The 16,916-nt window shown below is 45.6% G+C and overlaps 1 protein-coding gene across 1 annotated transcript in view; it reads right to left on the bottom strand.

Annotated features, from left to right (window-relative positions):
* Positions 1-16,603, bottom strand: part of LOC130376274 (electrogenic aspartate/glutamate antiporter SLC25A13, mitochondrial) — a 22,250-nt gene extending 5,647 nt beyond the window's left edge. Inside the window, exons 1-5 of the mRNA XM_056583494.1 lie at positions 16,538-16,603; positions 16,284-16,426; positions 9,454-9,569; positions 6,569-6,708; positions 1,088-1,234 (exon numbers count right to left, since the gene is read on the bottom strand). Of these exons, the coding sequence (XP_056439469.1) occupies positions 1,088-1,234; positions 6,569-6,708; positions 9,454-9,569; positions 16,284-16,426; positions 16,538-16,600 (609 nt within the window). The 5' untranslated portion in view covers positions 16,601-16,603. The remainder of the gene's footprint in view (positions 1-1,087; positions 1,235-6,568; positions 6,709-9,453; positions 9,570-16,283; positions 16,427-16,537) is intronic.
* Positions 16,604-16,916: the final 313 nt, after the last annotated feature.

The raw sequence follows: 16,916 nt of genomic DNA, 5'->3' as shown, positions 1-16,916 counted from the left end.
TTTATGTGTGTGTATGTGTGTGTCTGTGTGTGTGTGAGTGCGTGAGTGTGTATGTGTGTGTGTGTGTGTGTGTGTGGGTGCGAGCTTGCCGACCTGGGCACGCGTATGTGTAAGTGTATTTACTAACATCAAAACCAGACGACTGGTCGATAAACACTGCAGAGAAAATGACAAAGTCTAAAAGGTGTTTATGGAACGCATGGACGTGCTCGAGCATATGCACGCACACACACACACACACACAGAAGCTTTGTGGTCTTTGTCTGCTGTGTGTGTGTGTGTGTGTGTGTGTGTGTGTGTGTGTGTGTGTGTGTGTGTGTGTGTGTGTGTGTGTGTGTGTGTGTGTGTGTGTGTGTGTGTGCGTGCGTGTGGACTGGCGGCCTGGCTTCCATACTCCTGCCAGAGAGGTTAGACTTAATGACACGGTATGGAAGAAGAGAGGAGAGGAGGGGGAGGAGGATGGAGGGGTGGACGGGGGGGAAGGAGAAAGGGTTGGAAGGGAAGGGAAGAAAATTGGGAGGCAGAAGGGACGGAGGAGCGATAAGAAGGAAGGAAGGAAGTAACATTAAGGAAATGGAGAACAGAGGAATAGAACACAAGGAGAGAGAGGAAAGGGAGAGGGACGGAGGGAAAGAGGATGAAAGACAGAGAGAGAGAGAGAGAGAGAGAGAGAGAGAGAGAGAGAGAGAGAGAGAGAGAGAGAGAGAGAGAGAGAGAGAGAGAGAGAGAGAGAGAGAGAGAGAGAGAGAGAGAGAGAAAGAGAGAAAGAAAGAAAGAAAGAAAGAAAGAAAGAAAGAAAGAGAAAAATAGAGAGAGAGAAGCGAGAGAGAGAGAGAGAGAGAGAGAGAGAGAGAGTGAGACATAGAGTCTGAGAAAGATAGTAAAAGAGAGAGATAGATAGCGATAGGTGAGAGATAGACGCAGATAGTAAGAAAGAGATTGGGATAGAGCGAGATAGAGAAAGAGAAAGCTTGATCCTGAACAGTGGGCGAGAGCTAGAGCTAGCGAGAAAGACAAGATTCATAGAGGCCTATAGAGAGAGAGAGAACCACAGGACAGACAGACGGGCAGCCACACGGACACCCACCGCCACCAGGCAGTTCTCCACGAAGGGGGTGAGCATGTGCGGCCGGATGGTGACCATGATGTCCCTGAAGTCCAGGGCGGAGATGGCGCCGCTGCGGTCGCCGTCCCGCTGCACGAAGGCCTGCCGCGCGTGCTCCCGCTGCATCTCCTGGGGAGGAGGAGGGGGTAACAGGACGTCATCATCTGCATCAGCATCGCCAACACTGAGGCCCACGGGTTTAGATGGCATGTAATGGCGAAGGGGGAGGTTATAAGGGGGGGTCACACGCACACATACAAATACAAATTTCCAAAGCATTGTATTATAGGCAACAGGAGTCTGCTGGGTGGTTTCAGTCTTCTTACCTGGTACCACCCCGACGGATCTAACTGCCCCCCCCACACACACACACACAACCTACAGAGAACACTCAGGAGACACACACACACACACACACACACACACACACACACACACACACACAGCCAGGCAATCTGTCTAATCACTCTACTGCTCACTTTATCTGTCTTCTGACAAACACAAACACAAAACACACACACACACAAGGTAAATAACTAACACTCACAACCACACACACACACACACACACAGACACACAAACACACCCACACACACACAAACACACACACACACACACACACACGTGCAGTGTGTATAAGTCCAGAGGGACGACAGACGGCTGTGGTAGGGAGTGCTCCCACAAGGCCCTTGAAATTAGCAGCCATTATCGGTACCTGCAACCACAAGTCTGCAGAGAGACAGCCAACAAACCGCCGCTCACACAACACAGAGACCAGGCGGATGGAAGACACATCCCTCTGCTTACACAACACAGAGAACCAGGCGGGTGGAGGACACATCCTCACACAACACCCTCGGAAGAGATGACAGACAGCGACCCAAACTAATTATATTGATATTATTTATTCCTTACTTACTAGTGCGCTAGCCATGTCAGCAATGCTCCTCGTAGTGATCCGGGTTAGAGTCCCTGCTACTCTTACGTGTCATTCCCAACCTCTTTTCCGTCTAGCTTTACTTTCCTGTCCTTAAAGCTAAAACAAGTCCACCCAAATATATATTTGTTCCTTGTTAAACATAGCAAAAATCTGAGCTGTGCACACACAACTGAAGGGACATTGGGGGTTGGGTTGGTGGTGGGTGGGTTGGTGGTGGGTGGGTGGGTGTTGAGTCAGTGTCCAGTGTCTCTGCGTGGCTTGGGAGTTTCAAAGGAACATTCATGGAGACGAAGAGTATGCATTAAGCCACAGAGGAGTACGGGTGAATGACTCACTGCAGCATAAAGGGTTAACTCACTCTCCACTGCCTTATGCTGGCGATACAACGCAATAATCACAGACAATGAATGACTTGTCGTCACTGCATCGGTGGCCTCCCCTCGTGTTTATGTTGACATTCATTTAAGTGATGCTCTTCCCTCGCCCCTCTTTGCCGTAGTGCAAATTGTCGCGACGATGTAAACTATTACTTCACATTAAAAAGACACTTGCCAAGAGGAATATCCAATGTATTCAACCCTTAATCTAATACACATAAAAACAAAATGTGATTCATGAGATCTTGTTCAAATGATTTGTAACCACAAGCAGCCTTGCATATAAATTGATTAACTCTGACATTTATTGCGGGTTAATGAGCCTGAACGCGTCCTCCGGGGCTGTGATCCAGATGAGCCATCCGAGATGCGGAGCTGACATTTACATTGCAAAGCTGAGTGGCGCCCAGTGTGGAAAAATAAGAGGGGTGAAAATAAAAAAGGCAGCCGATCTGGCAGGCTTGTGTCAGTATCACCTGTGAGCACAGTGGGGGAGCTGAGGGAGGGGCCGGGCTGGCTAGCAAGAAGTAAGTTGAAGTCAGAGGAATAAATAGACAAATTGGCCCATAAAAACACACACACACACACACACACACACACACACACACACACACACACACACACACACACACACACACACACACACACACACACACACACACACACACACACACACACACACACACACACACACACACACATACAATCACTGAGTAAAAAAGGTGAGATTTTCAGCCTCCAGACTTGGTGAGCATCCGACTGGATGCCTCTGTGTTTGTGAGTAGGGTTGGATCGCACGCCAGAGGAATAAACCGCTCAGGAGGGAGGGGTGTGGGGGGGGGGGGGGGGGGGAACAGCTGAATCCTAAAAAGCCAAAACAAAGGAGAGAACCAGATGAGAAATGTGTTTGCGACCCGTGTTCGTCCAATTTCATGTGTTGTGTTTATTGTTTGTGAGCATGTGTGTTTGTGTGTTTGTGTGTGTGTGTGTGCGTGCGTGCGTGCGTGCGTGCGTGCGTGCGTGCGTGCGTGCGTGCGTGCGTGCGTGCGTGCGTGCGTGCGTGCGTGCGTGCGTGCTTAAAGTGGAAGAAAGACAAAATAATAGCAGATACATCCATTCTAGCTGTTGAGAATCTGGAGGACCATGAAAGAACCACACGCAGCAACCAAACAACCATTGTCTCAAGGGATAGGGAGGGGGGGGCAGTTGTTTAACATACTGAGCCTGCTAAAACCTTAACCTGTTGCAACTGTGGGAGGGGTCTTCAGGGAAATGGCTCTCACTCAGAGGGAGCGGTCCGACGTCCAGCCGGCGGACATTTTAAGCCGTGGAGATAAAACAGCGAACAAGGAGGTTCCGTGAGTTCTGTCGTTTTGTTTGTTGCGGGATTGCACGGGAAAAACACGTCATTAAGAAACCGTTTGTTTTTTCCACGGCCAATGATTCGAGTTGGACGCCTCCCCCTCTTCCTTTCCAGTTTTCTGTTTCCGCTCAACGGGAGTTTGCGGCTACCAGAAGAGACAGAGCCATCTTAACTTACGTGCAGGATGTGCCTCTGAGCCATCTGCATAGCGTTATCATATCAGTCCCCCCCCCCCCCTCCCGGGTAGAGGAGTCCCGTGATCATCTCGTGGATACTCCGATGTGCGTATTCTTTTTGAGTGTGTGAGGGTTCGAACGCGGTGTCTCCTTCCACGCAAATCCAAATATTCTGTCTCGGCCTGAAGGTTTAGGATATGTGCGCTTGGCTCTACGGACACGCGTTCCCATAGGTGGAGGAGCGGCACACTGCAACAGCTCTGACCACGCATGCTCTCAGCCCCGTTGGACGACTTCCACGCATGAGACGGGAAAAATGCATGTAATTGGTGAGAATCTCTGGCTTCCATCGGAACAGTAATTGCCAGAGAGGGAGGGAGAGAGAGACAGAGAGTGAGAGAGAGAGAGAGAGAGAGAGAGAGAGAGAGAGAGAGAGAGAGAGAGAGAGAGAGAGAGTCATCCTGAGGAATGTGCGACATAACCGTTTTTTGGCCAATAATCCTGTTCTGTGAAACATCTGGCAGCGCCATGGTTATCATGGCGAAATGGACACAGAAAAAACATCCGTGTTGGACATGAGGGATGGCAAGCGAATGGTGGGAGGTTGGGTGTTTTGGGGAGTTTTAAGAGACCCAGCAATGGAAATAAAAGAGGTCAGCTCTTATAGCTGGTATTTTAGAACCATAACATAATCATAACACAATTTGAACAGTTACAGGTATCCATTCAGGGCCATTGAATCACTATATAAAGGAAAGGGAGTGAGTTCTCTGTTTGCTTGGAATGGATTCAAATGGCGGAGGATTAATCAAGGACATGCCCTTAATGGCCAATTGCCATGGAATTAAATTGTGCTAGGTTTGGGTTTACTGTGTGTTGAGTCATGCGTCATGCATGTAGCGTTGTACAACTATATGCTTTTCGTTTGGGCTCCTGACAGTCATTATGGGCACCCAGGAACCCTCGGGAGGTTTGATTCCCCTCCTTGAGTTTGACTGCATACTGCAGAACATCTCTTTAATGGAGCAGTTCATACAGATTTATTTTCACAGGACATTCGTTTCCCGACGCCTCATCTCCACTGAACCATCAAGAACACTGTATTGCATGACAGCAGACTTTCCAACCAAAACATATTCTCTCATTCAAGAACAAATATAAAGTCTTTGTTATCACATAAAGGTCATCTGCTTCATAATTGGCCTCAATTTATCAAAGCCCAAAACAACCTCAAACCTATCCGGATAATCATCCAGGAGGAATCCACTGGAAGCGGCCAAGTATAAAGACGATCATAAAATCCCCGATCATTATAATCTTTTCAAAAACATCAAAGTATGTACTAGTTTTGTTGCGACGCCTACTACTCCTCTGTAGCGAACGCGGCGGGCATCTCGTGCAGAGCGAGCGCTTTTGTTTCTCCAGGCAGTTTTCCCCCCCCTCAGCCAGCCATGAGATGATCAAATGCAGCTAGCAGCCGCGGCGGAAATGTGCATGTTCAGGCTAAAACAATGAGCACCGCTGGCTGCCGGCCTGGGAAAACCACTGACTGACTGACCGACCGACTGACTGACTGCCAGACTGAGTGACTGAGAACCAGGATCGCTGTCAAACTTTGAGTTACGGCGTCTATACCTGCAACAGCGGCGCACGATGCAGCATGCGAGGACTCGCATGCTGCACGAGACTACCACAGGACGGAGGCCGTGCACGCAGATGGGGCAAGCGACATTGGCACACCCCCCCATCACACACAGCAGGGACAGAGAGGAGTGTGCGGAAAGACGGGGAAGGTGAACGCAATGAGGCAGGCGACATGCGCGCACACACACACACACACACACTAAAAACATACAACAATATCTCGATATCCCCATGCGTCCCACTCACTGTATGCGAGACATCTGGTCTCGGTTAAATGTAATATAAAAAGCTCATTCAGATACATGGTGAGTGTGGATGCAAAGTTGGCACGCATCGGCCCCTCTTTCATAGAGAACACCTCCCCCCCCCGCCCCCCCCTCCTCCATCACCTCACCCCCTCCACCTCTCATTGCTCAGGCCTGATTTAAGTCTAGACATCATATTGGAAAATGGCTTGCACGCCACAAATACACCAGAAATGTCCCCAGCACCACTAGCATTATAACATTTATGGAGGTGAAAGTGTTCCTGTACCTGGGGTTAGCGTGAGCGCACCGCTGCGCGGGTTGCTAGGTGCGCGTCAGCTAATGGAAAACAAATGCTGACAGTGTAGCAAACAGAAAAACCTCAGTGTTTCATTAACGAGTAATCCTCTCAATGTGGAGAGACCCGAGTTTGAAAGCTATACGGCCGAGGGGTGTGTGGGAGGGTGTGTGTGTGTGTGTGGGTGACAGAGTGTATGTGTGACGAACATACATACAAGGATGGACGGACGGGTGTACGGACAGACGGATGGACAGACAGACAGACCAGACAGGTAAGCGGATCGGCCGACACGACGGACAGAAAGGACAAACCAGGCAGACAGACATTCATATTGACAGACAGACAGATATAACCGACAGTAAGACAAAGAGACAGGCAGACAGGCAGACAGACAGTCAGAGAGACGTTCCACCCACCAGGAGGAACTGGGTGAATTCCCCGTAGGTCAGGTGCCTGCTGTGCCTGCTGCCAAAGTGCAGGCGCATGAACTCACAGTCCCAATTGAAGGGGATGTGTTGGTGGATGGTGGTCTGACTGAAGACCTGCTTCACATCCTCTGCAAGAGAAACACAACACACACAACACCATTAGATACATGCTTTATATTAAATGTGGTGTAGGGAGGATACCTGACTGGATTGACATATATATTGAAATGAATTTACTAATACAACAAATCCATAAATGATCAATAATAATTTCGTGAATTGGCATGAAGTACTTTTTTATGCAACATTACTTTATGCTTTTAGCTTGTCCAGGTTAAATACAAACATTTTATGACTTTATTCCTTAATTCATAGCATGCAACCAAATACAAACTGCTACAGCCGCTACATATAGCTTGTATGTCTCCTCTATATTATATGCCTCATTATATGTATATTTCTCTACATAATGCACACCTAAATATCGGCGATAGAAAGAAAATCATGGTGGGATTAATTATGGCCGAGGTGTTAAGTCCTAAACTACGATCCTAAAGGGCCTAGGGGCGAGAGAGAGTGGATTTTCTAAAAAGGCTGCCTTGGCTCCCACATTGTGTTTTCCCCTGCAAACCTTGTACAGCTTCTGCAGAGACACTGAACATGAGTCCCAAATTACAGCCTTACTGGAGAAACAAAAACAAACCAATAGGGCGACCTGTTTCTTATTACCAAACAAGCCGCGCTTCTGAAATAAACCTAGTAGGGATAAGGGGGGAAGAAACAATTTGACAAAAAAAGAGAAATAAAAATCGAGAGAGTGCCAGAGATAGAAAGAGAGTGTGAGTGAGTGAGTGAGTGAGTGAGTGAGTGAGTGAGTGAGTGAGTGAGTGAGTGAGTGAGAGATTGAACCAGAAAAGGTGATGCTTTCTCTGCCGCCAGGCAATATTGCTTGAAGAAGAAGGAGAAGAAACGCAGCTCTGGCAGTTTTTTTCTTATTATTTTTTTACACTTTAATGAGGCAATAAATATACAGGGTCTAACTCCGGCTTAAAGGATATGAAGGTGTAGGGCCGTGCAGAGCCCGCCATTTATATTATCAGCTTTTATAGACATGTCAACACTCCCCTCTTATTTTTTTCCTCCACGATTTTCTGGCTGAAATACAGTTGCATTTCACATGCTTAAGATGTTTCAATTTTATGAACTCTATATTCCCCCCCCGAATTATGGATTTATTTTGACCCAAGTCGGGGTAATGGGAGTCGCGAGTTTTACAGAAATGACTCTGACGCTTATTATCAAATAATAAATGGCCGTGCAGAGCGTAATGAAATCAGAAGGAAGCCGGGTGCAGCCGTCCGCTGTTCGGAAAAACAAACAGGGCTTCAATGGAGCCTAGGCCGACGCAACGAAGGCTTTTAATAGGCAATAAAGCTGCGAGTCGTTACATAGGTGGACGGCCGCGAGAACTTCAATCTCCACCGTCGCCAGGGCGAGCTGCCGAGTGGGTGAGGAGAGGGAGGGAAAGACTGTGATTTGTCACAATAAAGCAACTCTGACAAGTCCGTCATCTCAGTCGCAAGTTATTCGCCCTGTGCAAAGTGAAATGGCAGCCCGACCCGTGTGACAGACACTGTGGTCGCAGTGTTTGCGAATGCCGTAATGCCTCGTAATGTTTTTCATGCAATTTTCCACTTGTGCGAGAGTCTGCCGCTCGCTCACAACAGCCACTGGGATATTCATTAACCTTTGGGAGAGGCAAAAAAAAACAACAGACCTTTTAATTGCCCCCGAGACAACGTCACTCTTATTTATCCTTTTAAATATGAACATTTACATATGTGCATTTATAATCAGGCATAATGAACTCACTGCTCGTCGAAGCCAACAATTAAAACGAAATTCACTTACTCTCCCCCTGTTTACGAGTGCGACGTGTGCGCCGCATTTCAAATGAGCACTAATGCGCCCAACATCTCGCACACCTACAGAACGCCGGCATTAGGCTTGTTTAAATCAATTAGGCAAATGGGAGAAATAGGCTAACGAGTATAAAAATCTTCTTCACCGCCACGCCAGGTTTCTGAGTTCAGATGCCAATCAGCCAAATCTACCGCCGTCCACCCCCACACCCTAACGCCCCATCATAACACCACATCGTAGCCCCCATCCCTGGACGCACACACTAATACGCACACACACATCCACACCTCAAAACATGCATGTCACCCAGGGTCCAAATTCCAAAATGTACTTTTTTTCCAGTTAGCCTTATACCTGCCAAGGTGTAAAATATATGCTGGCCAAGCAATCGCTTTAATACTCAGCCCTGACTTGATCTACCAGCCAAATGGTCGAGTCTATCCGCCCATCATCTCGGACCCTGACGTCCCCTGTAACACCGTCTTCCCTTTCCAGCTATACTCCTTCACACTCATTCGTATGAAATTCAGAATGGAAAACACAAGTCTGATATTCTGTTCCTCAGGGTATTACTCGGCTTAAAATAAATCGAAACATCACATTCAGGACTTCATCAAAGGTTGTGTGAGTCCTGCTCGCGGTATGACAATGTGTTCAAAAGCACGGCCATTATAGAAATGCTAGTCGCTCGGCATGATGTGCAGGGCGTGTTTTTTCTCCGCACTGAGAGGCCTTAGTTCCATTAAGTGTAGCATAGCATCGAACACATCTGTTACATGTAAATGTCAGAATCCATAGTGGGCTGCTTTATGATTGCATAACACAGATTCTGCCACTTTCACACACAAAGCTAAAGTAACCTATAAGAAATGTCTGCACTCTGTTGTCTGCTGAGTTTCAGGCGTACCTGTCCTTAGAAGCGTTGAGGTGGGGGGGGGGGGTTTGCTTACCAAAAGTGGTCATCCCGATTCCTGCTTTGTCGAACAAGAGGAAGGCCACCATGAAGAGGGCGTCGGGGGCACACAGCACAGACTCGAAAGCCAGGAACTCCTGGAAGGAGATCAACCTAAGAGGAGACAGAGGGAGTCAGAGGCTTACACTACCCTGATACACTACCAAGGACGTACACTAGTTCTCATAGTGAACACTGCCAAGTGTTGCTCCAACATATAGAGCTAGTACTCATACCTGAAGAGGGCGAATATTTTAGTTATTTATATTACATTATACATTTATTGAGGTTTATTGGATTCAATTTAACATCTCACGATAATTATACTTGATGAAAGAATGAAATGGATAATGTGTTGTTTCTATTATATATGTCACGTGTTACATTCATAGACTGCTCAAATACACACCAAACCGTGTGCATAATTACCGCAAGGTAAAACCGAGATGAATTCAAATCCGCATGTTGGCTCAGATGAAAGCTCTGCATTAAACGTCCAACTACAATGTAATGATTGTCTCCCGGTGGTATAGCCGCACACTTAGCAAGAGCTTTTCAATCTGCTCCTTGTGTAATTCAGGAGGTCTTTTATCCAGTAGTCTATTATCCCATATCATAACTCCATCCAGCGTTTCAGCAAGAAAACAGTTTAAAAAACTCAGCGTGGGTTGCCAGTCCGACTTGGCAGCTGGCACAGAGGACCAACTATAAACCTTAATGTGAAGTTTTTTCTTTGCGCTGTGCCATTTTAAACTAGCAGGCCAGCGTCCAGAGCCAGCTACGGAAATTCCGCAATAAAAAAGCATCATAATTGAATACAATATGAGCAACAGCTTGAAAGTATCAATGTTTCAAGGCATAACAATATTCACCACTGGTGCATTGTCCACCTCTCCATCTGACTGACAGAGGGACGGTGGGTAGATGGGTGGATCGGAGAATGGGTAGGTAGTAGGCACAGTAAGGTGGGTGGTTTGTGGATGGACGTGTGGTGGGGTGAAAGGAGGGGGGGCTTGTTGGCTGGATGGATAGACGGACAGATGGACAGATTATTGGATGGATGGACGGGTGGGTGGATGGCCGAGTGGGTTGAATGGAAGGATGAATGGACCCCAAGGTGGCATTTGAACTCTGACCCCCGGCTCCTAGCTGTCACAAGTCCATTATGGAGCTCACAAATGGAAGCAGTAATCCCAGCAGGGGTCACTGGTAATGACCCGTCCCCAGAGCCTACATCTATTAAATCTATTTCAATTTCCACCGCACTAGTGAGGGGAGCAATCATTGCCTTTGCCTTGTTGCTGTAATTAATTATGTTTCATTTTAGAGGGAGAGAGGTTTGTGAGGGCCTGCGATAGTGGTGATCTTTGTGAGTCACTAGTAACGGGGGTAACTCACATATGCAAGAGTGGTTACTACCTTTGAGTGTGTGTGTGTGTGTGTGTGTGTGTGTGTGTGTGTGTGTGTGTGTGTGTGTGTGTGTGTGTGTGTGTGTGTGTGTGTGTGTGTGTGTGTGTGTGTGTGCGTGCGACACAATCAAAAGAGACACAATCATGAGAATCACAGAGTTCACATGATATTGGGTTTTGAATCTGGGCTGGTCAGCAGAGATTACAGCTGCAGCTTTCCTTTCAGATCACATAAAGCTCAGACAAACTGGGCACCTCAAATGACCCAGCAGGTGTGACTGGTGTGTGAAGATGACTCAATGAAAGACCGGGAACAGGGTGTTTCCTCATCTTACACACAATAGCTGTGATACGCTCTAGTCCGGACAGACACAACCCGGAACAGGAATTAGCAGGAAAAGACTACCGGTAATTGTAAATTAGACCAGCCCTGTTCATGGGGAAATAATGATACGTTTGCTGGATGATGATGGATGTTCCTTAAAATTATTATTTAGTTAATAAGTGCTATAATAATAATACTAATACTACTAATAATAATAATAATATTAATTATTATTATCATTATTATTATTATTATTATTATTATTATTATTATTATATAAAAAATACTATTATGAGGTAAAAAGGGTGATGCAGAAGCTATAGAAAGCAGTGGGTGAAGAGCTGGACAGTATAAAGATTCCCACATGGGATGAACAGTTTTTTCCCCCTCATGTCCACCCGCCCAGACTGTGTTACTCCTAGACATGGACTATACATGAGTGTAACTTAAAGCACTGTTGATCAACATAGGATTGAATCACACACACACACACACACACACACACACACACACACACACACACACACACACACACACACACACACACACACACACACACACACACACACACACACACACACACACACACAAACACACACACAGACACAAACAAACGTGCATGCAAACAAATACAAACACACACAGACACAAACAAACACGCACCCACACACAGGCGCACACAAACACATGAATCCCTAGCGCGTCCATGTGTGCATGGGACTTGCCCACACACTCCTATCTATTTACGTACAACTCTCTGGCCAAGGATGACGGCTATGATGGTTGATTAGCAGCGCCATGATGACTACAAGACGATTACAATGGGAGAAGGGGAAGCCATAGCCCCTCGTAACCCAGACTCAGCCCCACGGAGCCACTCAATAATCAGACCAACCCACGGCATCTCCCAACCATCAACTGCTGTGGATCTTGTCCAGACTGGCTCAAACAAAAAAAGACATACAAAATCATGTACACAGTACACACAGTGGAGGTCAACGCAGCGTGCAAAGGTCTAACGCAATACCCCAGAGAGGAGGAGGGGGGCTGGAAACCTCCTGTACTTTCCAGGGCTCTATCAACCCAGAGAAGAGATCAGATTTGTGTGTATTCTTTTTAATGGAAGCGCGTCTGGTTTCATTGAAAAACAAAACACTACACTTCCTTAACACGCTCCAACGATTTTTGTGTGACTTTTACTGAATACAAGAAAACATGTTTTTCCATCATGGTAAACTTGCATCTTTTCATGAATTATGGGCCATAGATTAGATTGTGCGTTCATGAGCGCACGATCTGAGGACAAAAGCAGGTTGATGCCTATTATAGCCTAATATGTAAATATATGTAAATGACTTGGCAGATCTACCTCAAGAGGGGAGTAGGGGGATGGGGACTGAGGGTGGAGTCCAAATTGCATATTCATAAATCTTGGCATTCTCAATAATGAGTGAAAGTAATTTCTAGCAGTTTAAACAGTTTAGAGTGGAAAAAAAAAAATCCAATAAACTACTAATTATTCAATATGAAATACATGTTAAGGGTTTAAAATACATTCCCCAGGATGACAGCTTAAATGAGGCCATTGTTCTGGCACAAGGAGAAAAGGAAAAACAACGATAGCACTCTTGAGTTGTATATGATTGGCGGTCTGGCAACACAACACTTCCCCAACCAGTTGCCGTACCTTTCTCCATTTTCCTTTTCTTTTCTCCCTCCTTGTTGGGTCAGCCAGCTTTTATTGCCGTCTATTCCCAGCAGGTAGCTAAATACACACTCCCGGACAGAAAAACCAGGCCTGGAAACATTGTTTACAGGTAACATAAAAGTATGGTGTTGTTTAGCTGGCGAGGTGATAGCCAGACAGCTCAAGGTTTTCGATAGTACAGGGTGAGAGCACAGAGGAGCTTCAATAATCCCCCTGTTCCCTGCATCACTGTGATGTTACTGACAGCCTTCCACCCCCCTAGTACTTACACACAAACACACACACACACACACAGAGTCGCAGGCAAACCCTTCCTACCCCAGCCAGACACAAAATGCATCCACACGTGCACGGACACTGAAAACACGCTCACAAGCGCACGAAACACACATGACCACAGTTTTCATAAACAACCTCACTACATGCCAGCACAGGAATAAATGCATGCATGCACAAACACACACACGCACACACACACACAAACACACACACACACACACACACACACACATTCATACGTATGAGATCAGCTACCAGTAGCTCTTCTGAATGAGGACCACGACTAGTTCAGTCCAGAAAGTCCACAGTGGCTGGAAAACCTCTATTTTCTCAGCATGATCTCTTAACAAAGTTTTATTTAAGTTTTTTATTTTTACTATGGGAAGCCTATTTTTCACACGAGCAGAGATTCTTCAATCAAGAAGCACCAGGGAGGAAGAGGAAAACATGGTGGAGGGGCAGGAAGTGGAAAGAATCGCCACACTTCTGCTTTAAAGAGAAAATATATAGAGGTGGAGAAAGAGAGAGAGAGAGAGAGAGAGAGAGAGAGAGAGAGAGAGAGAGAGAGAGAGAGAGAGAGAGAGAGAGAGAGAGAGAGAGAGAGAGTGAGTAAGATACAAATAAATAGGGTGTAATAAGTGAAAAGTGACAACGCAAGGTATTGAATAAGATGAGCCAATGACTTCTTGCCGTGCACTGGGGAAGTCAGCGCAAACTCAAACAACAAATGGCTTTTCTACAAACACGCTCCCTACTATAGCCGTGAATGTCTATCGGCTCTCCATCTGTCTATTCCCCTGTCTAACTGTCTAATTCTCCTTTTCCGCAGGAAGGTGGGAAATAAAATAAGGCGGGAAAGTGATTTCCTCCGAACCAATATTTTCCACTGTCACTGTGTCTCTGGATTTACAAAGTCACAGATGAGGAGGAAGAGAGATGGACTGCGTTGTTTACATCTCAACCCCGACACGTCTCAATGCTTGTTGGCTCGGGCAATCACACACAAAGACAAAATCCAGTCTCTCCGACTCTCCAATAACACGCACAAACGGACAAATCCACATGCACGGATGCATACGGGCACACGCACACACACACACACACACACACACACACACAAACACAAACACACAAGCACACACACACACACACACATACAAGCACACACACACACACACACACACACACACACACACACACACACACACACACACACACACACACACACACACACACACACACACACACACACACACACACACACACACACACACACACACACACACACACACAAATACTGGCACCTCTACTGAATCTATTTCTCCATCTGTAACTGAGCCTTACCTGGCAAAAAACAAACAGCAGCCACTACATTACCTTTCAATAAACGACGGGCAACAAGATGCATTGTTAACTAATTTCAATTTGCATGAGGGATGGACCCATACACAGATACTAAAGTGGTTGTTTTCCTTTCCTTGCCATTAGGAATTACACTGTTGGTGCTTGAGAAACAATTTGTTTATGTTTCAAACTAACGTTAGAGCACTGATGTGGCCATTTGCTCGTCTCCGTGTCATTAACATTTCAATCTACGGCAACAAAAGGCCCGCAGTGGTGTAATCACCAAGTCCAACTAGGCCCTGTAGAACCGTTCCTATTTCACTAAGTGCATAGGTAAAATAATATTTCAAATCATCAGGGGGGAGACAGCGTGGGGCCTCGACAACATCAACTGTAAACAACTTTTCTAAAGCCCAAGGCCTGTGTATTATCGGACACAAACCGTGATCAAAAGGACAGACTTTTTTTTGTTGTTCCCAGCGGCGCCCTATATCAGTGTAAATCCCCTCTACGGATCCAAAATGAGGTTTGTATACAGAGCCTGGGCCATGGGTTCCCTGTCCATTTAGCCCCTTTATAACCCTGCTGCCACGGCCACCATTTACCCTGCTCTAAAGCCTCACAATGCATGGGAGTGCCTCTGAATAGCATGGGCAATTACAGTGTGTATGTGAGTGCGTGCGGATGATTGTCTATGTCTTTTTCCCCTACTTTTTCTAACCCCTCCATAATACCAGCCCCCTTCTCCCTCTCTCTCTCCCCATCCCTCTCGTTTTTTGCACACAGGCAAACACACGCACACACACACACGCACACACCATGTGCACACTTCTTACCATGGACATAATAATGTGAAACTACAGAGCCATATGCACTTTGCTCTTTGTAGACCCAGGTGGTTACCATGGCAACGTGTTGTTTCCTCTTTTTGTTACTTACTCTAACATTTTATTACCTATCATTATGTATCATTAAATGCATACATATTAATGTAAAAAAACAAGGGAGGTGCAGTTAAGGGGGAAGAGGAGGTGTGAAATTAGGGCTGAACGCACAAAGGAAGAAAAAGGTCTGAAAAAGGTCTTTGGTGGCTTGATGTCTCATTGTTAAATAATTCAAATATGGAAGCTTGCTGCAAAAAACAATTATACCAGAGGATTCAGCTAAAACTTTACTATATTGAACGCAAAAAATAACATTTTGATAATAAATTATTAAAAGGACATTGCAGAGTACTTACGACTTTATATAATCCTAGAATAGCTTTACCCAGAATATATATATCTATCTATCCGTTTTTATGTTAATAAATCTATTGATTAATTTAATAATTCCAGCATGCGTAGAACATCACATAGGCCTATATATTTTGACAAGAGATCATTAGACGTACCTCATACTATATATATTTGGCCATCAAATGCAATAGCGACCAAATGCATAAGTGCTTGCAGGGACTGCATTGCACCGCAGAACAGGGGAAAGTTTCTGGGTTTGATACCTAATGGCCCTGCAGTCTACCTGAAGGTGTCCTTTGGCAACAATTCCCAACCAACTTGTTGATTAATGACATGTTTGTAAAATATTAAATCTAAAATTTGTTTCTTTGGATAAAAGTGTCTTCTGAATGACTAAATAGGAAATGGGAAATAGGAATGATACAGTGTGATGCCAGTCACACTTTCTTTGATACGGCAGAAGGCAGATGCCTCATCCAGTGTAATGGACTAGCTCTGTGCCTACAGCCAAGACTGAATACAGACCCATCTTTCTTCTGGTCCACCACCCCGGCCAGCAGAGTCGTCGCCCCCTCTGACAGCCTGATGTCTGTATGGGCATAGAGGAACTGGGTCACAAAGTCCTCCGGCGACATGAAGCTGCCATCATTATTCTTGATGCTGGCATACTGCAAAAGGGGGTGGCAAAGAGAAAAGCATGCAAGGTAAGTAAACAAAGGGTCCACAACAACAAAAAATCGTGGAAAATATCAAACACAAAATAGAAAATAAAATACAACCTTTTCAAAGACAGCTTTCAGCTCTGTCGGGTCGGCCCTCTTTGGCAGAACAACCTGTAACATGAAAATATAGAAATTAGACGCAGACAAAAATAATGTGGTATACACCCTGTGCTCTCATTTACTACTAAGTTAATAATAAGCAGCTTACAGTTATAGTAGGCTCACTTCTTTTCTCTGTTAATTCATTTTTTTAATATAAATATCTTTATTACGAGTCAGTACGTCTAGGCCTTTCCAGAGCGCACTATTTGCATCCCTGTCGACCATTTTAACTGTGTCCTATTTAATCGTCTATTTGATTAGTTGTTCTTAAAATAGTTGGTTCATAACGAATTCGTTACAAAAACCAATATTGGCCGTTTCTATTATAAATGTT

Source organism: Gadus chalcogrammus, chromosome 22 (assembly GCF_026213295.1).
Source record: "Gadus chalcogrammus isolate NIFS_2021 chromosome 22, NIFS_Gcha_1.0, whole genome shotgun sequence".
Taxonomy (NCBI): domain Eukaryota; kingdom Metazoa; phylum Chordata; class Actinopteri; order Gadiformes; family Gadidae; genus Gadus; species Gadus chalcogrammus.
The sequence above is the reverse complement of the archived record's forward strand: the minus strand, read 5'-3'. Positions and strand labels throughout refer to the sequence as shown.